The 24246-nt window shown below is 44.2% G+C and overlaps 1 protein-coding gene across 2 annotated transcripts; it reads right to left on the minus strand.

The window, feature by feature from the left end:
- Window positions 1-5242: 5242 nt before the first annotated feature.
- Window positions 5243-13008, minus strand: ADIPOQ (adiponectin, C1Q and collagen domain containing). Of its 2 annotated transcripts, none has more exons than XM_053389952.1 (3): window positions 12757-13008; window positions 8335-8582; window positions 5243-6514 (listed from the first exon to the last, which is right to left on the minus strand). In XM_053389952.1, the coding sequence occupies exons 2-3, from the start codon at window positions 8552-8554 to the stop codon at window positions 5985-5987; spliced, it is 750 nt and encodes a 249-aa protein (XP_053245927.1). In that variant the 5' UTR covers window positions 8555-8582; window positions 12757-13008; the 3' UTR covers window positions 5243-5984. The 2 variants fall into 2 exon arrangements, with proteins under 2 accessions (XP_053245927.1, XP_053245926.1); XM_053389951.1 differs by having other exon boundaries at window positions 8335-8561; window positions 12757-13006.
- Window positions 13009-24246: the final 11238 nt, after the last annotated feature.

Here is a 24246-nt window from a genome sequence, read left to right on the forward strand (position 1 = left end):
CTAAAAAACAACTCAATGGGACTGAGCATGCTCAGCGGGCACAGAATGCTGACTGGCAGGTGCGGGGGAGGGGGATGGAAAACCCTGGGTGACGGGAAGTAGAATGGACTGTCTTGGAAGAAGGGCATGGCTGGAAGACTAAATAGCGGCAATCCATGGTGCAATATTTCATTACAGATCCCACTTGCTTAGTCCTATTGCTACAACTTTCACTGCCCTCGATCGTATTGTTACAGAACTGGGATAAGAGAGTTTGGGGGTGCAAAGACTTAACCTCTGGAGTTAGTGAGTGTTAGAAATTAATAAATGGCAAAACTTCGATAATATTTGATTTAGCGAAGGGAAGATGCCAGGCCAGGGCCTCAACTGGGATGGAAGTCCTTAAGAATGGCAAAAGGTGCTGCAGGGCAAGAGATTCTCTGCTGGTGAACAGAGGTACAGGGGTGTGGGTCATAGCTGTCAACCGTCCCTTATTTGCCAGGAAAGTCCCTTATCCCAGCGCTGTGTCCCGCTGATGTCCTTTATTGATGATGTCCCTTAAATTTCCCAGGTTTCAAAGGAAACAGCTCCTCTCCCTCCCTGCCTGCCAGCCAGGGAGGAGAGAGGCTCCAACTGTGTTGCTTGGATGCGTTGCTCACCCAATAAGGAGTCTAAGAATGACTGGGGGGTTGGAGCTTGAATGCCTTGTGCTGATCAAATCGGCCGCGTTGCCTGAGGACTCCCCTTTGCTCAGCGCTGGTGGTTTTCCTTGCTGCATCCCCTTTGCTGGGTTGCTTTGCTGTGGGAACCACCGCTTGAGGCTTCGTTTGGCTGCTGGCTGGGCTTTCTGCCTTTGGCTTGGAGGGGCTCAGAAGTTGAACATACCTGTGTTGGGAAAATCCCTTATTTTGGCTTCTGATCCCTTATTTTTTGAGGCTGCTGATCCCTTATTTTCAAATCTGTAAGTTGACAGCTTGGTGTGGGTGTGGGTGTCCACCCCATGGTTATTGTGGAAGGAGAAATGTTTAGGATTTCAGCTTCCATGACGTAAGAAACCAGGGGAGGCGGCAGGCTGCAGAGGCGGATTTAGGGCAACATGACAGTTTCCGCCATATTGGGCGCCAAGCCTAGGGAGCGCCACAGCTATGGCGTAGTGAATTGAGAAGAATGGAAGGTGAGAGGTGGGGGGCAGGGGGTGCCCACGGGGGGGGGGGAGTGCTGTTTTTCATGAACCTTGGATTTTCTGGCACAGGTCTTTGGGAAGGAGAAGGGTAGAGTTAGCAGTCCAGGCAGATGCCATGTGGGGCAGAACCATCTAGGCAGGTTGGGGCAGAGGCACAGAGACAGTGTGCTGGGTCCTTGGACTCCAATGCTGCACTGCTGTGGGGAGCAAGCCCCTCTTGTGATGTAAGGCTCTGAACTCTCTCCAAAGTGGACCCAGGTGTAAATATGTGTACCAGAAACCATATTTCTTCAAGACACTAGTCTTTGCTGTGCTTTGATTTCCCAATGGAAATACAACTCTGGGTGAGCATTTGAAACCCCTGGAATCTTGTCCAGCCATTCAGCAGAAATTGGGGTGGCGCATAACAGTATTTTAAAGCATTAACAGTGTGCTAATCCCATCTGCCAACCTAGCAGTTCGAAAGCATGTCAAAGTGCAAGTAGATAAATAGGTACCACTCCTGTGGGAAGGTAAAAGGCGTTTCCGTGTGCTGCTCTGGTTTTGTAATGCTGGCTTAGTCATGCTGGCCACATGACCAGGAAGCTGTACACTGGCTCCCTCTGTCAGTAAAGCGAGATGAGCGTCGCAACCCCAGAGTTGTCCGCGACTGGACCTAACGGTTAGCCCCCACACACACACCTTTACCTTTTTAATCCCATCTATATGGAAGAGCCATTGGGTCATAAACAGAGAGCTCCTAATTTATAATTCCTTTGGGTGCCATAGAAGCTCCCAATGCCTCGGGGATACAGATGGTGTTTTTACAATGCACTAAAATGTTGCAAAGGAACACCTGAGCGATGTTTCTTAAGGTAATAACCTGGGATGCAACGGTTGGGTATATTTAATAGACATATGGGAAACGTGGCAAATAGAGAGTCACCTAGGCTGAAATGGTAAAACCAGGATAAGCTAAATGGAATTTTGATTTTTTTGGGGGGGAGGGGGGGAGATAAATTTAGTTTCAGCTACCTCCATGCATTACTAGTTGATTGTCTAGCAAACAAGCATTTGAGTTTTTGTACAAAGGGATGATGTCTTTGCACCATCTTGTGGACTCTTGTAGTGACTGCATCATATCCCCATTTCTCTCAACTTTTGAGCAGTTTAAATGAGCAAGGGATCCTTTAGACTTCAGTCGTTCGCTGGAAAATATTCAGCAAGATCCAAGGGATCACTTGTGGGTACAGACCGGCTTGAACTGTGAAAACGCAATGTAGTAAGAGTAATTTCTTATAGTTGTTTTGAACACTGTACAGTAATTCTACCTGCGCTTTTTAAAAAGGTCAATGATCTTTTAACAATTTCAGAGGTTTCAATTTAAAAATTTACAGGCAATCCTAACTGTGTGGAGTGTGTGGAGCAGTCAGTTCTCCACTGCTGTCCATGGCAGAAGATATTTTTCTCCTATTTTGCTTCACCAACTCCAAGCGTTCAAATCAGAGACATATATCAGGCCCTGTTCCAGGAACTAAACTGACTTATGATTCTTTGGATCCATCACTAGCCCTGCTCCATCCTGCTCCAGAATTGGTTTATTTAGGGTTCTTATACCCTTTCAGTGGGTGCAGCTGCGGAGGGGCAGAGCCTGTGCAAGGAGAACCCCACCGAGTAAACATTAGGAAGAATTTTCTGACAATTGCTGTTCAACAGTGGAATGGACAAAGTTGGAAGATGGTGGACTCTCCTTCATTGGAGGTTTTTAAACAGAGGTTGGATAGTCATCTGTAGTGGTTAAGAGCGGTGGACTCGTAATCTGGTGAACCGGGTTCGCTTCCCCACTCCTCCACATGCAGCTGCTGGGTGACCTTGGGCCAGTCACACTTCTCTGAAGTCTCTCAGCCCCACTCACCTCACAGAGTGTTTGTTGTGGGGGAGGAAGGGAAAGGAGATTGCTAGCCGCTTTGAGACTCCTTAGGGTAGTGATAAAGCAGGATATCAAATCCAAATCCAAATCCAAACTCTCTAGTTGTGATTCTTGCATTGCACAGGGTTGGAATAGAAGACCTTTGGTGTCCCTTCCAGCTCTACGATTCTGTGGTATAAAAATTGTTGAACTAAATAAATAACAAATGTTTCAAAGTCATTATTCTAGTCCCTTTTTTATATCCTTAGTCCTCTTGTGTTTAATTGCGGTTGTTTCCTCCTGCTCTTTGCATTAATATGCCCAGTGGGGCTTCCTGACTTCGCTGCATTCGATATTATTACAGGTAATGTTTAACATTGCTAAATTGGAAGTTGACATTTTTTCTCTTTAAATTTTGTGGCTGTTAAGTAACTCTCTCCCTGCAAGGGCATTTCTGATGGATTCAGATATGCGGTTAGCTTTGGGCAAACTGTGCTGAAAATGAAACTTTCCACAAGCTTTTCTTATTATCACAAAAGAAGACTGTCAGGCAAGTAGCTAACCAGAAGGCTCTGTGTGTGGCAGAGAGAGAGAGAGAGAGAAGGTTTGTGAATGTATCACAGAAAACTGAAAACACATGGGCAACACATAGGTATTCTCTCAAAAGAAAATAGATTTTGTAATGGTTATGTCCGTACGGTGGGGAAAGACTGACAAAGAATGGTAAGGAAGCTGATGAACAAAAACCAACACAGATATTTTGAATCATTAACAACCAGGATAAATGTTCTTTAAAGGAATAATAGCAAGCATGTATCGTTGGTTTCAACAGCCTCAGTCCAGTATACCTGAAGGAGCGTCTCCACCCTGATCATTCTGCCCGGACACTGAGGTCCAGTGCCGAGGGCCTTCTGGCGGTTCCCTCGCTGTGAGAAGTCAAGTTACAGAGAACCAGGCAGAGGGCCTTCTCGGTAGTGGCACCCACCCTATGGAACGCCCTCCCATTAGATGTCAAAGAGAAAAACAACTACCAGACTTTTAGAAGACATCTGAAGGCAGCCTTGTTTAGGGAAGCTTTTAATGTTTAATAGGTTATTGTATTTTAATATTTTGTTGGAAGCCACCCAGAGTGGCTAGGGAAACCCAGCCAGATGGGCAGGGTATAAATAATATATTATTATTATTATTATTATTATTATTATTATTATTATTATTATTATTATTTCACTGTGAATATTGTATAGTTCATAGTACTTTAGATCATGGGTCAGCAAACTAAGGCCCGTGGGCCAAATCAGGCCCAATAGCCTTCTAGATCTGGCCTGCGGACGGTCTGGGAATCCAGGCAGCATGCAATGGGTTTTGCGACTCATCCAGGCTTGGGGGTCAAAGGTGAGGTGGGCGGCTGCTTGAGACAAGCCCCTTCTTTGTCCGTCATGTGCACGCAGCAATCTTTTCTTCTGGGGTGGGGAAGAGGGAAAAGGAGCCACAGTTTAGATTTCCACCATGGAACTGCCGGCGACTGACCTCAGGAAGGGCAGTTGTGGCAGCAGGGGCTCAGCGGCTCCTTGGGAGAGACGCCCGCCGGTGTCTGTGGTGGCACTGCTTCCCGCCAAAGGAAGCAGGGAGTGCCTGGGCGGCTGCACTCTGAAGCAGTTCTGCGCTCTGATGGGGAGGCCACTCGTTAGCTACACCGTGCAAGCCATGGAAAGGTAAATAGCGGCCACCGCCTCGTCTTCCCTCACGTGGGGAAAAGAACGTTTTTGCTTGAGCGGCGCCGGCCTGACTTAGCGTGGCCAATGGCTTTTCCCTTCACCCACACATGAGCACACGCTCTCCAGGGCTGACAGGAATGGCACATTTACCTCAGCCCCCACCCCCACCCCGCCTTACAAGAGAAATAACAACTGTCAACGCGTAAAACACAAAGGAAGCAGCATGGGTGTATGAGGAAACACACCCCTCCCCCCAAAAAATCACATTTGGACAACGTTGGGGTTGGTCCCAATAAGGTTTTTTGACAAAAATGTGGGTCATAATCATGGCAACATATAGTCCAGCCTCCCACAGGGTCTGAGGGACAGTGGACTGGCCCCCTGCTGAAAAAGTTTGCTGACCCCTGCTTTAGATTGTTTGATCAGATTATATATATGCCATCTAATTTCAGCACAAAAGAAATAAAAAAATAGAACTGTGGGTGAGCAGGATTTTTATTTGTAATTCAGTAACATTTTGGTTCCAAATATTCTGTTGCAAACCTTCATTCTTATTTAAGTGCTAAAGACATCCTGTGCATATGCTAAGGTGCCGAAGCCACACGTAACTCATTAAAGAAACAGGAATATGTATTAAAATATATCTGAGAAAGCAATGCAGATCTAATGAGAAATCACTCTGAAAGCCACATCATGGTAATATTGTCAAGCATTAGTTGCTTCTATTTGTGCAGAACAATGCTTATATGGCTGCACCTCATTACTGAATTTCTATTGCTTTAGGCTCCTCTCTTTGAAGCTTATTGTTTGCTCTATTTGTCAGTATAACTGTAAGTAAATAACACCCATTTCTAAAGGAAGAGGTTTGGGCAAGTGTCTTTGATGAGTACAGGCAGATTCCGGAATCACATGTGCATGTATATCACTTGCTTTCTCTATATTTTATTAACATGCTCTTGATGTTGAACAGCTGAATGTGTGAACTGACTCTATTGAAATGCACTGTGGTGAAGAAGGGATATCAGTGGGTTGTATCTGTGATGGCTCATTCATATGAACAAGTCACCACTGGATGTTCAAGCAGTGGACATGCATGTGTGAACCGCCTTTGAACACATCTAAATTCAATTTGCTGTGTTTCCTTGCATTGACAAGTAGACTACAAGGAAAATCCAAACAATTATTGGCTATTTCCCCCCTCTCTCCCACCCCTGATATTCTATTGTCCATTATCCAAGTTTGGGTAGAGCAAGAATCCCATGAAAGTAGAATCATTAACATTATCAGCATAGATACCATTGTCTGTTTCATCTCCATATACTTGGAGCCAGACTTCATCCCCATATTCCAGACGGAGCAAGACAGAACCAGATGCTTGGTCAACGTCGTCCTTCTGGTACTTGTCATAAGTGATGATGACCGCCGTGTCCTTCTTGAACAAGCTAACTTTTACATCTGCCACGTACACGGTGAGATGATATGCAAAATAGTAGACTCCGGGAAAGATGCACCGGAATTTCCCTGTTGTTACGTCATAGTGATTTTGCTCATTGTAGAATATCTTCGTAAACCTGATCGGAAGATTGGCATAAGGGACTCTGGCTGTTAGACCAACACTGAAGGCAGATTGATACCTGGAGGCAGTTTCACCCTTTTCCCCTTTCAGTCCTGGGCTTCCTGGTGCCCCTTGAGGGCCTGCAACACCAGCTGATCCTAAAATTCCACTGTCCCCTTTGAGGCCTGGTACACCTACCAAGAAAATGGATTTTTTGTTAGAGTGGAGCATCCCCAGGAGGTTTCACCCAAACATCCTCAGCTGAAAAGATTATTTCAGCCTCACTTTCCTTCACAAGAACAAAATTCTGAGTCAACTTATTTGTGTGGGCAGCTCATGTCTACGAAAGTAATTCCAGCTTTATTAGGTCTGCTTTCGTTCTAGTAAACTCTCATGAGCTGCTCAGGAATGTGAAGACTGCAGTTTCAGTGTCCTAAGAGTACTTTTGATTCTTTGGGAAATGCCCTGGAAACATGTGGAAGGACATTAGGGTATAAATATTTATGTAAGTAAACCCGGGGCTTTTTCCCCCCAGCTGGAACTTGCCGGAACTCAGTTCTGGCACCTCTCAGGTGGGTGGCTATTCTAAGAGAATGAGGGAGGCGCTCAGGGTGAGTTCCAGCACCTTTTTCTAGAAAAATAGCACAGAGTAAAACTGTTCCTACCATTCTTCCTTATGCTGTGGCATAAGTACCATATTTTTCTGTGTATAACACGCCCCCGTGTATAAGACACCCCCTATTTTGGGGAACTCAAAATTAAGAAAATGGGGGGAATTGCCCAGAGTTGTTGAGATTTAGAGGGGGTTAATGAAAATCACTCACCTGCCTAAAAATGCTGCCAATTGCACAGGTCGCAGAAGACAAAAATCCTCTGCCTGCTCACCGCAATTGGCAGCTGCCAATTGCCCGCCCAGTTGCCACAGCAACAGCCAATCGACAGCACAATCGCCGCTGACAATCAGCAGCAGCCAATCCCCTCCCTCACTCTGCACTATCCATGTATAAGACGACCCCCACTTTTTGAGATTATTTTCTCAGAAACAAACCTTGTCTTATACACGGAAAAGTATGGTATTTAAATCCTTTAAAAATCCAGGTGGCAACTGGACAAAGTGTGTGCTCACAAGACCCTCAAACATTCTTTCAGTGTTCAAATGAATGTCCTAACCCTAATCATTATCAGCTAATAAACATGGCCCTTGGTCAAAGGTGAGATGGAACCTCATGTACCCACTTCTGTCTGCAGATGAGATCCATGGCTCAGCTAGTCATAAACAAGTATTTCATAAAATTTATATACCACAATTTTTTAAAAAAACACCCCACCAACACCTCAAACCCTTTATTATCATTTACAGTAATGTTTATTATATATAATAATAAAAACATAAAACAAAATATTGCTCCTGTCTGCCCTTACTGGTGCTAACAGCAGCTGGGGTGGGTTTACAATGGGGGAAAGGATTTGGGAGGAAAGTGTAAAGACTCTCTCCTAGAGCACCATGTCCGTCATTTTCAAAGTGCCCTCCTTAAGCTAATTATCAGAAAAGGGGGGAGGGAGATTCTAATCACAGATCCCCTAACTCACTGCTACTTTGGTCCTGAATATGTCCCTGGGTGCTTATTGGTTACAGATTCTTCTGCTGTCCTCTTTTTATGCTTTGGTAGTGCTGGTTGTTATTCTGTTCAGTAGTTTTATCTACTGTTATCTACAGCATTTATGTAAAAAATGCACCTTTGGTGTCCTGAAGAGGATTGAAAGGCACGACATCATGTTTAAAAATAAATGACGGAATAAATAAAGGGAAGGAAACCCAATCATCACATTATGTATGCAGTGACATGTTTTTTCTTTCTTCCTCTTGTACTTTCATGTGTCATCTGGCCTGCACGGTGATGTGTGAACCTTTGATCTCAGTCCTGCCAATTGATTAGATTTAAACCCATTAAAGCTCCCGGGGCCCTTGTGGGAATTGCTGGCTTGAATAGAACGGAGGGCTGAAAGCGCTCACCTTGATCTCCTTTCTCTCCCTTTTCCCCGTCCTTTCCATCCCTTCCATCTCTCCCTGGAGTTCCGTGGTGGCCTGGGTAGCCTGGTGCTCCTGACATCCAATTGGCACAGACTCCCCTGGGTGGCTGTTGAGGGTCTTCTTCAGCAACCACTTCAAGGTAACAGCAAAGTTTCAGCAGAAGCACCAGCGAGCAAAAGAGGAGGCTTGATCCTCGCTTCATGTTGCACCTGGAAATAATGAGGAACTGCCTAAGGAAAAGGAGTAGTAATAAGGAACAGTAGGAAACTCACAACTAATGGGGATCACAATCCTAGGCACTCCAGTGGCTCCTCTGTTTACCACTCCATCACAGGGTGTAAGGACCTGGGGTGGGGTGAGCTTACACTGGGGGAAAGTGGGCAACTGCACATCGCTGAGGAAGAGGAAAATCTAGGACCAAAAGACTTATGTGAGTAGCTGCCTGACCTTTCAATCCACAGGGAAAACACTGGAGTCAGACAAGGGACAAACTAAAGACAAAACCAGCTTGGCTCACACAGGGCAATCACAATGACTGAGTCTCAGAGTTAGCATGAGATTTATGTGTCCACCCACCAAATGTAAGTTATATAATTTAGGGTACAATCCTACACTTGGTCCAGTATATCTGAAGGAGCGTCTCCACCCCCATCATTCTATCCGGACACTGAGGTCCAGCACCGAGGGCCTTCTGGCGGTTCCCTCACTGCGAGAAGCCAAGTTACAGGGAACCAGGCAGAGGGCCTTCTTAGTAGTGGCGCCCACCCTGTGGAACACCCTCCCACCAGATGTCCAAGAGAACAACAACTACCAGACTTTTAGAAGACATCTGAAGGCAGCCCTGTTTAGGGTAGCTTTTAATGTTTGATGCATTACTGTATTTTAATATTTTGTTGGAAGCCGCCCAGAGTGGCTAGGGAGGCCCAGCCAGATGGGCAGGGTATAAATAATAAATTTTATTTTTTTTATTATTGTTAGTAGTATTATTTATTATCTGCCAACGGATTTGGCAGAAGTCCATATCAGCTGACAAAATGCCAGGTTCATCACCACTAAGACAGATATGCTGGTGGAATACTAAATATAAACTGGTGGAACATAACACTGGAGTGCCAGAGAATACAAGATAAGTCAGATGGGGAGAATGAGGGGCATCTAGGCCTGCTGGACCTGGGATGCTACCAAGCAGAGCAAGGGTGGGAAATCTTTTTAATCTGGCAGACCTTTTTATTATCTCCCCCACACCCTTGAGCCAACTTTGACAGGTGAGTTGCCTCACTCAGCTGCTGAAGTTGGTCTGCAGGGGTGAGGAAAAGTAATGCTCAAGCCGACCTTGAAAACACACACATCCTGTCACATACTTCAACTGATGCATAGGGAGTTCAGTCCTGCTTTCTACAGGGTTTTACGGCGCTGGTAGGCCCAAACCAAGCAGGATTCAACTCCCTGTGCATTAGCAGGAACTGGCGGGCATGGTCAAATACATCAGTCAGATGGGAAGGAGGTTGATTCACAGGGTGCAGGCGAACCAGCCAGTTTTCAGCAACCAGCCAGTTTTCAAGGAGGGATGAACTCATAAGCTGCTGCATGTGTGTTTTCAATCCTGTTTTCTGCAGTTTTCAGACTTGCCATCCAGTCCTGCTTGGGAACTTGCTGCCATGCTGGAACAAAGCAGAGTTGGACCCCTTCAGCCTCAGCTAGACAGAAGTGGGTTATTCCCACCCAGTTCCTTCTCCTATATACAGGCTCTCTTTTTGATCAGGGAGCTCCATCCTTGCGAGTCTCCTGCTTTTTGTGCCTGTCCTGCCTCCCATGCCTTTATTCCTGAGCCTCTTGTTCCCTGTGAGGAAGCCCCTCTCAACCACAATGGAGTGACCACTCTGGAGAAGCCAAACTCCCTTCTGCCTCTGCTGTCCCCATCTCTCTTCCTAATCCTCCCAGCTGTCAGGGACTCTGCTCCTGCCTCAGAGAGCTTTGGCAGTGTTTGCCTTCTGCTCCTCCACAAAATGCAGAAGAAAGTCACATGAAATGAAGATCACCGAACCAGAAGATCAAGCACCAGTTCTGTAACTGCAATCAGCAGAAGACTCAAGGCACAGTTTGAAGCTGTAGCGTTAAGGGAGATCCTCCACATACAGAAGCATTTAAGGCTAGGCAGAGGGAGGCAGCTGGTTTGGGGTATCATGAAAGGGCAGCAAGCTGTTAGCTGTTTTCCCATTTTTATTGGCAGGGTGGGGGAGAGGCGCTTGTGGGATTTCCTGCTGCCAGTTCCATAAAAACCCCTAACTGGTCACTTGCATATTATCTACCTTGACTTGGGGTGCAAGGTGTATTTGCTGTTCTGCCCCAGAGAGCAAAATGCCCTCAGGAGACCCTGGGAACTCTATTCTAATTCAATTCTGCCCCGTGCATGTTTTCTCAGAAGTTCCACTTTGGTAAATGGCACTTACTTCCAGGTAAGTGTGTACAGAGTTGCATCTTGACTGATACATGCTTCTGTACTGTTTTTGCAGACAGGGGCCAAAGTGACTGGATGATTGGATTTGAAGAACGTATGTTTTATAACCTAAAGAGGCATTCTGTGAACCACACTATGACAAGCCAATAGCTCTGGACGAGGATGAAACAATGAAATGACCTCTAGATTCCAGAAACATTATCTTCAAAGTATGTGTGGCAGAGAAAACTTGGCAGATAGTGGGGTACATATCTGGGCATGTTGTGCTTGTACCACTTCAGTGTCCTTATCGCTACATAACTCAGGAAAAGACATTTAGGTTCCAGCACTCAGAACAGACATATCTTGATTGTAGTTGCTATATTTTCTGACTACCACCCTGTATGATTTTGACGCCCCTTTTAATGTATGCCTCTATTGCAAAATGCAATGCAATTCAATAACATTTTGCATTTTGCTTGACATTTTGCTGAGCTGCTGTGGAGAAAGTTCTTGTACTCAGCCATGTGATCAACATGGAAGGACACTCCACACACCATTCCAATACTTCTTTGTAAAAACAAGCAAACAAGCAAACAAACAAACAAACAAACAATAAACACTACACCAAAATGGGATTTTGGTACCCATAAAATTAAATGCATTTGTAGAATGCTCCTGGTCATATACAGCAGTCCCAAAACCAGCTCCTATACAACCAAATAATTCTGATCAAGGAAACTTGTAAATGCCCACTTTTCCTGATAGGAAGGCAAAATGCAAAACAATATCAAAATATTGGAGAGGAACTGAAGACCTACTTATGTGTAAAAATGCATAGGATTGGGTTGATGGCTGCATTTCTATGCTCACTTACCTGGGAGTAAACTCAATGAATTATATTATTATCTAACTAAATGTGCATAGGCTTGGGCTGTATAGAAAATTTGCAGAGTGAGTGCAACATAACTGGGTTTGAAGTCTACTTTAAAGTACTACATTAGTTGCATTAGTGCTGCTGTATAATAGGGTGGATTATATACTGTAGTATTTATCTTGATCTTCCAGGACAAAAACAAGCCTGATCTTTGAAAATTAATATTCCTACATTTCTGGACTTTAGAATTATCATTGGCACTAGCCTAAGATAATGTATTCTGTTCCGAAACAATATTGTGGAGCTGTGGAATGATGAGGCTGCAATCTTAAAGCCACTTAGTACTATATCCTTGTGCAAAAGAAAGATCTATTATGTCTGAATATTCTTTTAAAAATTTCCATCTTCATTTAGATTATTCAGTGTGACACAATCATTGTGCTGGACTGTCTGCAGAACTAGAATGTATTAGTATAGTGAAATCTAAAGTGCTCAGGTAAGTGATCTATGCATTGTACACTCCTTAGAATGGCTAAAAACTCTCATCAGGCATTCTCACCTGAGGCACTCCAAATTTGTTAATTAGTTAGCATAACATATGTCACCTGTTTGGCTGAATATTGTAGTCTAGCAAGAAAGGCAGGTAACTCTAATTAAGCATCGTGCTTATATAATGTACGGTATCTCTTTCTCCTTTTCCTTCTGTACCCTTTAATGTAAGTCCTACTGAACTCAATCAGACTTGAGTAAACTCGCATAGGGATTACACTGTTAACTACACTGGCAGACAATCATGAAGAATCTAAGTTAGTAACCAGTAGAAGGCAGAAAGATTTCAAATTTCTTGCTACAATAATTTTCTTATCATGAGTTTTTCTCATTTCTGCACTAATTTTGAATCCATTCTTGACTGCTAATTCAAGCACTCAGGGGACATGGAACAATGCTGTTAACTGCGAGCGAGCAATTCTGTAGATAACTTTCCTAAATAACTGGTTCCCAAATAAAAATACAAGTGTGCAGTTTCTTTACAAAATGATTGTCTATTTGAATGGTGTAGTATAATGCTCTAACAAAAAATGGCTCTTACCAGTTGTTCTTTGTATGATGTCCTAAGTTGCTTGCAGTCACTTCAGAAATGCAGTGGAAAGAATGGCCGGGTCTCTCAATCACTTATCACAAAGAGACATGTGGAGCTGTCAGTTATGATGCTGTCCTTTCTATTTGCTACCGAGCATGCTAATTTAATTCTATGCACTTTCTATCATTTTCCTGTTTCATTTTTAATTTGGGATAATTTTAATTGTGTTCTATTTTTAGAGAGACATATTTTAAAAAGAACCAGATGGCTTGCTCGAAAATTGTCAAACCAATGATAATTAGATTTTGTGTTACCAGAGGAATATATAGCGTGCGCGCGCACACACACACACAGAGAGAGAGAGAGAGAGAGAGAGAGAGAGAGAGAGAGAGAGAGAGAGAGCCTTCAAATTATAAACTGTAGTCTTTTACTCAATTTCCTTGGGGATAGTCCCATTGAATTGAAAGGCAGTTTCTTCTGACTCTGAGCAGTCATGTTTTGCTATTAAATAAGTGGTTTAACAGTGCAATCTTATATTGCACTACTTAATCCTACTCAGAATTTGGTCCCATTGAGTTCAAAAGTGCTTACTTCCAGGGAAGTGGGTATAGGATTAAAAGAAGCAGTCTTTTAATTTTACATTTGGTTTTGACTCTTTGTTTCTTTGAGTATCTAGATATTTATCTAAATAAATAAATACCTATTTAGGGGAAGGAAGAGTTCTGTGCTTTGCTAGTTAGAACCCTTTTTTAAAAGGAAATAAGTAACTTTATTAAGTATCTATGTAACTTACTATCATTTATTAGTTATATGAATCATTTGCTCTGCAGGCACTTTTTTTCTGACTGAGCCATACAGCAGCCAGATTGATTTGCACTGACAAGTGGACAGGTAGCCTTCTCTTGCAAGATTACAGACCCTTGCTAATGGGTCTCCCAACCCCTTATAACATTTCAGATGCTCACCCCTTGGCTACTTGTCAAATCGCCAGATACACATTTGGAATTTAATGTTTGATAGCACTGCTGCTGTTGTAAGGTTTTTGTACTGTGTTCTTTTGCAGGGAATTTGTAACCATACAAACATTTCATTTTTTGACATTTGTATATTTTATATGTACCCGGCTTGCCCATTAGTACAGCTCCTGATGCAGCCAGTCCCCCCGAGTCCCAGTGACAAAGGGAAAATATGATGTGGATGGTACAATGAGTTATATTTGGCTGCACGATATGAAAGCACTTCAAACTGCCTGCTGACAAGCAAGAAATCTCTCGGTCAAATTAGAACAGTGGTGTCAGGTGTTAAGATCCTATTGTCAGGCTCCTGCTCTTTCTGCAGCAAGAAGGTTTGACTCTGGTGCATTCTTTAAATGCAGTCTTTGTTCACAGGGGTCTGAATTATTGGGGGAAAATTGGGGAAGGGGCCTCATTTTAAAAACACTGGTGGCAGGCAGGCATCGTCCACAAGAAATCTACAAGCCACACCAGCTGACACCAACCAAATTTTTCCAAAATTACACAGGTAACCAGGCAGACCTGTGACAAATGCAGAGGCAGGTACGTTTGACGTTCCCAGGGCAATGCAGATAAGTAAGTCCTATAGCAACACCACTGGTGGGAACCAGTCAAAATACAGCTGATCATGTCACCCATTCATCCTCTCATTGCTCAAGAGGTCATTCTTTTGAGATGGTAAATACCTTCGTTCTTGAATCCAGGTCCCAGACCTACTCTATTCATGCACAAAATATGCCCTTAAGACAGGATTTGTAAGTGAAAAGTTCCATTGGGAGTGGTTTTCCCCCCAAGATATTTCCTTCTGCTAAAGCTATGGTTTTCCCAGTAGTGATGTATGGAAGTGAGAGCTGGACCATAAAGAAGGCTGATTGCCGAAGAATTGATGCTTTTGAATTAAAGTGCTGGAGGAGACTCTTGAGAGTCCCATGGACTGCAAGAAGATCAAACCTATCCATTCTTAAGGAAATCAGCCCTGAGTGCTCACTAGAAGGACAGATCCTGAAGCTGAGGCTCCAATACTTTGGCCACCTCATGAGAAGAGAAGACTCCCTGGAAAAGACCCTGATGTTGGGAAAGATTGAGGGCACAAGGAGAAGGGGACGACAGAGGACGAGATGGTTGGACAGTGTTCTCGAAGCTACCAGCATGAGTTTGACCAAACTGCGGGAGGCGGTGGAAGACAGGAGTGCCCGGCTTGCTCTGGTCCATGGGGTCACGAAGTGTCAGACACGACTAAATGACTAAACAACAACATTTCCTTCTGGAGAGGAATATTTGGCATCATTAAGAGTCTCTAGATGGCTTCAGGATAGCTCTCTTGTACTATTCCAGACATGTGGTTTATATACTGTACGTGTGTTTACCTTGTCTCCTTGTGAACATTCATGTTATTTATGACACCTTAGAATTCTTATAACAATAAGTGTCCATTGATTAGCAAGTTGCAGGTATTTGCATTTTGTCTTTCTACCAGGAAAAGTGGCCATTTACATGTTTTCTTGATCAGAATTATTTAGTTGTATAGGAGCTGGTTTTGGGACTATATGACCAGGAGAATTCTACAAATGCATTTAATTTTATGGGTACCAAAATCCCATTTTGGTGCAGGGTTGTTGTTTTTTTACAAAGAGGTATTAGAATAGTAGTCAAATACTACATGGCTGAGTGCAATAACTTTCTCCGCAGCAGCTCAGCAAAATGTCAAGCAGTTTGAGATGCAAAATGGTATTGCATTCAGAATTTTTTTTTTTATTAAGACCTGCTTAGCTGTTGAAATCTTGGCTATTTCTGATTATAAGTATTATGCAGTCAGTATTATGAGGATCAGTCACTTGTCAGTTCCCTTTTAATTGTTATTTTTAAAAAAGGATCTTTGTCCAGATTTTCACTTTGGGGGATATGGCAACCCTATGTGAAAGGAACAGAGGGGAACTAGATTCTCTCCCGCATTCCTGAACCTTTCAAGGTATGCTTATTAGGGATACTTTGGATTCTAATCTGTTGTAGTGATTGTATGAACCAGCAGGTGGCAGTTAGTGTACACAAATGCAAGGGGGAATCTAGTCTATGTAATTTATAATGAAGTTTCCATCTCTCTCTCTCTCACTCTCTCACTCACACACACACAACTCCCAAGTCTCTAACAGCTGTCTGTGCAGAGAAATGCAGTAGGCAAGGCTTCTCTGGTACTGGAAATCCTTCACCTGTTACATTTCTGTGTGGCAGTCAGGTGATCTGGTATAGGAGCAGCATCAATAAAACAAACACACACACCAAGCCTAATTTATAAAATGTGTCCTCTTATAATGGATAGCCATTTCAGAACATAAGAAGGGACGTGTTGGATCAAACCAAAGGTCCAAACTAGCCCGTCTTATTTCCTGCATTGGCTAGCTGAGTCCTTCTGGGGAGCCCACCAGCAAGATAGGAAAGCAGCAGCCTTCATTGTTTGGTAGCAAGTATTCAGGGACGTGGGTGGTGCTGTGGGTTAAACCACAGAGCCTAGAACTTGCCGATCAGAAGGTTGGCAGTTCAAATCCCCGCTATGGGGTGAGCTCCCGTTGCTCAGTCCCTGCTCCTGCCAACCTAGCAGTTCGAAAGCACGTCAAGTGCAAGTAGATAAATAGGTACCGCTCCGGCGGGAAGGTAAACGGCATTTCCATGCACTGCTCTGGTTTCGCCAGAAACAGCTTAGTCATGCTGGCCACATGACCCGGAAGCTGTACCTCCCTCGGCCAATAAAGCGAGATGAGCGCCGCAACCCGAGAGTCGGCCACGACTGGACCTAATGGTCAGGGGTCACCCCCCCTTTACCTTTACCTTTATTCAGGGACAAAGCACCTCTGAACCTGAATGTCTTCAGTTCATTTGTCTAATTCCAAACTCCACAAGCATTTCTGGATATTCTGGGGAAATGACATCCAGAAATTATATCAAAATATACTGGAAATGCTGGAAAAGCATTATTCAGTGTTATTAAGTCCCAAGTGTTATTAAGGCCCAAGACTACAAAGAACTCATCTAACCAGATTAATGGGCAACAAAATGACAAATGAGGGTTAATGTGATTAATAGTGGAAAGGAAACAGTGCTGGTTCTGCAGTTCCATCATTTACAGGAATCTACCCCTTGATTCTGCTACCTGTGTGGGTGTAACCAGAACAGAAGCAGCTCCTACTAATTTACTTGGCTCTTACCAGTGGCGACTATCATCTCTTCCCCCACCTCCCCAGGAATGCCCCTGGATATGACACTACACTATGATGAAGCATTATTCCCAGGGGGCATTATGTCCTAGGAATCTGGCCAGCAGACTGCTAAGAGCAGCCAAGTTGCTACTCGAAGTGGCAGCAGGACTTTTCCTTTTTGTGAGAGAAAGAAAAACCTTCAGCCATCTCTTGTTTGAAGGTAAGACACCTCCCCAGTTATTACAATTTGCCCCCAACCAAAAGAACTGTGCAAGGGGCAATGGCCCTGCAAAAGTGGTGGTGGATATTTGGCTCAGCTTTAATTAGTCCCCTGCATAATGGTGTACTTTTCAAGTTTTGAATGTTTCGATTAATTTAAAAAATAAAAATAAAAAATACTGCAATTGTTTGTATTTGGGGGTCTAATGTCTTTGCAAGTACAGGGTGCTTATAGTTCCACAACCAGTTTGTGTTATTTATCTTCCTAATAGAGGGGAGATCACTCACTCACTTGTGCTCATTCAGGTTGCCTTAGCATTGCTCAACCATAGGAACCAGTTCCAACCTGCATGGGCAAAAGCCAGATCTCTGGTTTTGCCCTTTTGTTTCTGCTGCACAGGCATAAATAGGATCCTTCATTGTTCTGCAGAAATGCAGTAACTGTTCTGTGTGCTGCGCACAAGGTTTTTGCCACTTGCCCAAGACAGTTGCCGCGTCAAGGCAGCTACTCTTTCCCTCAAGAAATTGCTGCTTTTCAGCCGGTCCCTAGGGACCATGCTAGATATCCCCTCTATATATGGTTTTGTTATGTAATTGGCTGAGAGGGGGAATGCCAAGCAGTGTCTGATGTCAACTGAGGTGGGTGGGGAGGGGAACTTTAACATTTCCTCCCCCTTTCACAGCCCCAACAAAAACCCACCCCTCTGATATGCTATTTGCATTTCAATTGAAACCTCCATGGATGGAATTTTGGGAAGACGCTGACATAAAAGCTCTACTTATGTGTTTGAAATCATGTTTGTGGGCGTGAAGTGTGTAGGGAATGGGGTCGCCGCCCATCCTGTAAAAAACAGGATCACCCTGTTTGGGGACAAAAATGTCCCCTGTTCTGTTTGGACTTCAAACGGGAGACCTTTTCTTTTGTATTTGAGCTCGGCCAGCCCAAAATGGCGGTTGTGTCATTGTTGGTGCGGCTGATGAGGAGCTTGGCCCAGCATGAGTGACAATAGAGAGAAGAGAAAAGACCTCCTCTCCCTCCCTCGTACCTCCTTCCTTCCTCCTCACTGGCGCTCCTCCTCAGCCACTACCCACCGGTCAAGAATGGTGCGTGTCTGCTGCCACTTAGCCGCCTCCACCACCCTAACCTGACCTCTCCACCTCCTTCCTCCTCCATGCTCAAGTCTTTTCCTATGCCTGCATGGGCAAGACGCTAGAGCTGTGGTTCAAGTTGCCCATGGGAGCTGGCCATCTGCCCGTGAGTCAAGGGAAAGAGAGGGGCCAGGGTGGTAAGGGAGGCCAAATCTGGGGAACCCCCCCCCCTCCACAAAGGGGGGGATTTGGTGTCATGAGAGTGTGTGTGCCCCCCAATCCTCACCCCCAACCTGCCCTGTCTTTTGCCTGACCAAAGGTGGCAACCCTAGACTAGGGGGAGTGACTGCAGGCATGGTACCCCATCCACCCCTGTCCTTGCCTGCTTTCCCTGCGCACTTTATGCCCATATGCATTTTTCCTGAATGAATGAGAAGGCAGTAGATGCACAACAGGCACCAGCTTCAGTGATTTAAAGGGGAATTAGACAAACCTATGGAGGACAGATCTTTCAGTGGCTGCTAGCAGTGATGTTTAGGCCAGTTAAAGCAGTTGTTGGGAAGCAATGAGGGGAGAGGACTTGGAGGCATCTGGTTGGCTAATGGAGGTAGTCAGATGCTAGAGGGACTGTCTGCAGAGTTCCTCTTATGTTCTTAAAATTGAATATTTGATGGCTACATCAGAGAGAGAGAGAGAGGAGGAAATAGAGAGTAAGAAATGAAAGCAACGGAGGCATTTTCTGCCTTGGAATCCTAGCCCAGAGCGGCTGGGGAAACCCAGTCAGATGGTGTTATGTACTAAGCTCGGATCCTAGAACAATAGGCAAGTAGGATCCTAGAATGCAACAACTGATTGGCTTGCAGGAAAAGACCAATCAGGTTTCAGGAGGGAAGCAGAATCAGCCAATCAGATGGGACTCATTGTGTAAATAAGGTATATAAAAGCCTGAGGTTTAGGGGGCAATTCAATCACTGTTTTATAAGCTGCAATAAAGAGCATGAAATCACTACAGGACTCCCGAGTATATTTCAGATGGGCAGGGTACAAATAATGGTTTATGGCAGGTATTATAGAAAAATAGATGTCCATTGCCTAGCATCCATTTAACATTTCCCCAAAAAGCTCAAAACAGCTTTGCATTATCTTAGTAACCCTTACAACAGGCTGTAAGAAAGGCAAATATTGTCTCAACAATATAGAAGGAGTGCTGCTAATGCCATGAGATTGTGGTCTGAGGACTTCTCAGCACAGGCCCTAGCTATCTACTATTATACATCTGCTCTCCAAACAGTACATTATACATTTATAATATAATCAATGAAAGTTGCAGCTCCACTAAGTGCAACATGGAGGGATGGAGTGTTCTTGAATAGGAAAGCTTCTTTTATGCCACTTGGTAGGAAACAGAAGCCAGCCTGTGCTTGCTCGTATGTTGGAAAGGTGCCATATATCTCTGGATGGACTAAAAAAAGACTCGGCTGCTGAATTAATTTAGGTACATCAGCAGTCAGATCAGGTATCTTCAATATAAGTTTAGGGGGTAGTTGGGAAATTTGGAAGGGTTTGGGTAGCTGGGAAATAAAATATGAAAGCAAGTAGGTCATTTTTCTGTGTGCAAACACCAGCGATCTGTACTTGCGTGAATGGGATGAAGGACTTACCCCCAGACACACCAGACACAATTCAAGCTGGCTAGTGATTGTTAGCATTCAAACACTGGCAGAAGCTGAACTGCAACAGAATTCCTGTTGGAGGAGTACACTTTTTGTGGATGCAATCACACTGGGTTTAAGAAAACAAGAAAGTGAATGTTTATTAATAATGGAGAGTGCCTGGTGCTGCCTGATAATTTTTAGAAACAAACAAACAAACATGCTTCTTAAAAGGATAGTGTAAGTTGTGTGTTTGGTCATGTCATGACAATAATTTTGCTTGGACTAGTTGTGAATTCATACTGGGTTGCCATCTTGATTCTAAATGGCGCCTGATGATATATCAAGAAGTGGCTGAGCGTGTGCCAAAATAAAATGAGTGGTGCCATGTTCCAGTCTACCATCTTGAATCATGATGGCACCCGGCACCCAAACATTGATGAAGGCCATTGCCCCCCTACCTAGGAACCCTCATGCCCAATCTGGGGTCACTATCTTGAGAGGCAGCCAAACATATGCCCCCAAATGGGTAACGTTCTTCCAAATTCATGTTTCGGTCCCCCATCTTAAATCAAAATGGCTTCTGGTATCCAAACATTGACAAAGGTCACTTCAGGATCCCTCATGCCAAATTTGATGACGTTACATCAAGAGGTACCCAAAGGTCGAAGTAGACCCCCACACGTTAGGAACTCGCAGGAGGAAGGTGACATGTTGTTTGGACCAGGAACCATAGTCTAACAAACTGGCCCGTTTAAGAAGCCAGCTTCATAATCCATGGATTGTAGTTGTCCTGCTTTGAAACTGAGCAGAATTTGTTATAAACCACAATACCTTGTCTGGGTGATACAACAGACTTGGAAGAATTGCAGGGCAGACACTGAGTAGGGAAACACAGAAAAGCAAAATCTATCTTGATACTAAAACTTATTAGCTTCCGCTGATCATATCACCTTCTGCTCTGTTAAACACCATTGCCTACAGGTGTCCAGATTTGACAGGAAGAATTTCCATTTATTTTATCTCTGCACACCCTAAGCAGCACTAAAAGAGAGGTCTTCAGGTTCTTGATACAGAGTTTGGTTTGTTGCTACAGAAATTTCCCCTAGTTAATAGGTGCTTTCCCACAGCACCTTGCTGCTTGCCAAAATGGTAGGTGGATAAATGCAAGTTTGAGTGATTATAAGCTTGCATTAGATTTGTATGGGTGTGCCATTAACTACATTTGGGAGGTCTGAATAAATTTATTGCTATAACTTGGCTCAGTATTGCAATAAAAACACGTCTTCTTCTTATGTAAAACATTATTGCAGCGGCACAGTGTGATAGGAATTTTGAGGTCTTAGATATATGTTAAATGTTCATAAATGTACCAACCAAGCACGTACATAGATCAGCACAGGAAGACTGACCTGGAACCATTTTGATTCCCAAACTGTGCCAAACTGACCAAACCGCCTCGGTCCAGTATACCTGAAGGAGCGTCTCCACCCCCATCATTCTGCCCGGACGCTGAGGTCCAGCACCGAGGGCCTTCTGGCGGTTCCCTCATTGCGAGAAGCAAAGCTACAGGGAACCAGGCAGAGGGCCTTCTCGGTAGTGGCGCCCGCTCTGTGGAACACCCTTCCAGCAGATGTCAAAGCGATAAACAACTACCTGACATTCAGAAGACATCTTAAGGCAGCCCTGTTCAGGGAAGTTTTTAACGTGTGATATTTTACTGTATTTTTGGTTTCTATGGAAGCCGCCCAGAGTGGCTGGGGAGGCCCAGCCAGATGGGCGGGGTATAAATAATAAATTATTATTATTATTATTAGTAGTAGTAGTAGTATCATTATTATCATTATTATCATTATTATTATATTATAAATGTTTTCTCTGCAAGGTCAAAGGAAAATGGAAAAGCCTCCCCATTGTCTTTTCTTTCACAAATCCTGTCTTAAGGGTATGTCTGTGTTTGAATAGGGTGTGAGCCTGTGACCTGGCCCAGGAACTAAGTATTTATCATCACAAAAGACTGCCCAGGCTCCCCAGGCAATCCAATCAAGTAACCTGCCAGACAGGAGATAAACAACAGGAGAAAAACAACATTCAAATTTCTGTTTTAGACCACCTTTTCTGTGATGTAGGTATGATGTATCTGGGGGGTGGTCTTAGGTTACACCCCTTCAGTGATGTATGTATGATGTTTCTGGGGGTGGTCTTGATCTACAGGGTGGCAATTTCAAAAGTCCATATAAGGCCTTGCACGCCATTGTTCTGGGTTCTTCCTCCTTTCCTGCGGGTAAGAGGAGCACCCTGTTGCAACAGATCAATAAAGATCAAGCTTACTAGCTGCTTTGCTTCTCAATAGTCTCTGGTTGGCCTCTGTTATTTTCTCCTACCAATAGGGAACCTATGTAAGGATGTATGGGCTCTTGGATACCCCATAAGGCAAAGGGGCAATTTTTGTTTACAACAATAATAATAATAATAATAATAATAATAATAATAATAATAATAATAAAAAATTTTATTTATATCCCGCCCTCCCCAGCCGAAGCCGGGCTCAGGGCGGCTAACAACAATAAAACAATACAAAAGTACAAAAGTACAAGACAAACAACACTCTAAAATCATTCATTATAAAATTAATTAAATTCAAGCCACTGGCCACCATTGGGCCAGAGCTCCGCGAAGATTGCCGAGGGAGGGAGTCAGGCTGTGCCCTGGCCAAAGGCCTGGCGGAACAGCTCTGTCTTGCAGGCCCTGCGGAAAGATGTCAAGTCCCGCAGGGCCCTAGTCTCTTGTGACAGAGTGTTCCACCAGGTCGGAGCCACAGCCGAAAAAGCCCTGGCTCTAGTTGAGGCCAGCCTAACTTCTCTGTGGCCTGGGACCTTCAAGATGTTTTTATTTGAAGACCGTAAGTTTCTCTGTGGGGCATACCAGGAGAGGCGGTCCCATAGGTATGAGGGTCCTAGGCCGTATAGGGCTTTAAAGGTTAAAACCAGCATCTTAAACCTGATCCTGTACTCCAGTGGGAGCCAGTGCAGTTGATATAGCACCGGGTGAATGTGATCTCGCAGCGAGGACCCTGTAAGGAGTCTCGCTGCAGCATTCTGCACCCGCTGGAGTTTCTGGGTCAGTCTTAAGGGCAGCCCCACGTAGAGCGAGTTACAATAATCCAGTCTGGAGGTGACCGTCGTGTGGATCACAGTGGCTAGGTCAGGGCGAGAGAGGTAAGGAGCCAACTGCTTAGCTTGGTGGAGATGGAAAAATGCCGCCTTTGTTATAGCTGCAATCTGCGCCTCCATGGAAAGGGAGGTGTCGAAGATTACACCGAAACTCTTAACGGACGGTGCTGGCACTAACTGCGCCCCCGCAAGAGATGGGAGTTGCCCCCCCAATCCCATATCGTCCCGTCCCAGCCACAGGACCTCTGTCTTCGAAGGATTTAGCTTCAACCGGCTCCCACGTAACCATCCAGCCACAGCTTCCAGACATCTGGTCAGTGTGTCTGGGGCCGAGTCAGGATGGCCATCCATCAACAGATAGAGTTGGGTTTCATTGGCATACTGATGGCAACCCAGCCCAAAACTCCGGACAAGCTGGGCGAGGGGGCGCTGGGCGAGGGGGCGCATAAAGATGTACAACAACAGTTAAGGGCTGAAGAAGATATTCTGAGATGGATCCATGACCAGTTAATGGTAGGGTGGGGGGGAGGGATGATGTGCAAAATAAAAGGCACAATTTTGAGCTCAAAATAAGATGTTATAGACTGCCACTTGCTCAATATTTTCATTATTGGGTTTAGGAAAGGATGCAGGAGTGTGATAGTGAAATCTGCTGATGAGACAATGTTAGGAGGCATTTTCAATAAAGGTAAGGACTGGAAAATTATGCAGGATAGATAGCCTTGTCTTAAGGACTGATATAACAATAATTAACTGGATGGAATTCAGCAGGACAATGAGAGACGACATTTATTGACCTGTGGCTGATTAATAAGTTCTTTTTGTATTTGCCAAATACCTGCTAGGAAATAAACGAATGATAAACTTATGAACCAGCACCGTGGGAGGCAACTGATAAGAAGGTGGATGTGAGGAAGGAATTTTCAAAACAGCTTGACATATCTAATAAATATAGGTTGAAATTAATATTACTATACAATAAATTCAAATGGCCTCCCCTACACTATTGTTTATTAGGAATGAGAAGGGTGAATCCTTCTGAGCTTAGCTGAAAGTCAGGCATAAGAAGAAAAGGGGGGAAACACAAATCTACATTACGATAGGACATTATTATTATTATTATTATTATTAGAATTTATAAACTGCCCTATACGCAGAGGTC

The sequence above is a fragment of the Podarcis raffonei genome, chromosome 5 (assembly GCF_027172205.1).
Source record: "Podarcis raffonei isolate rPodRaf1 chromosome 5, rPodRaf1.pri, whole genome shotgun sequence".
Lineage (NCBI taxonomy): Eukaryota > Metazoa > Chordata > Lepidosauria > Squamata > Lacertidae > Podarcis > Podarcis raffonei.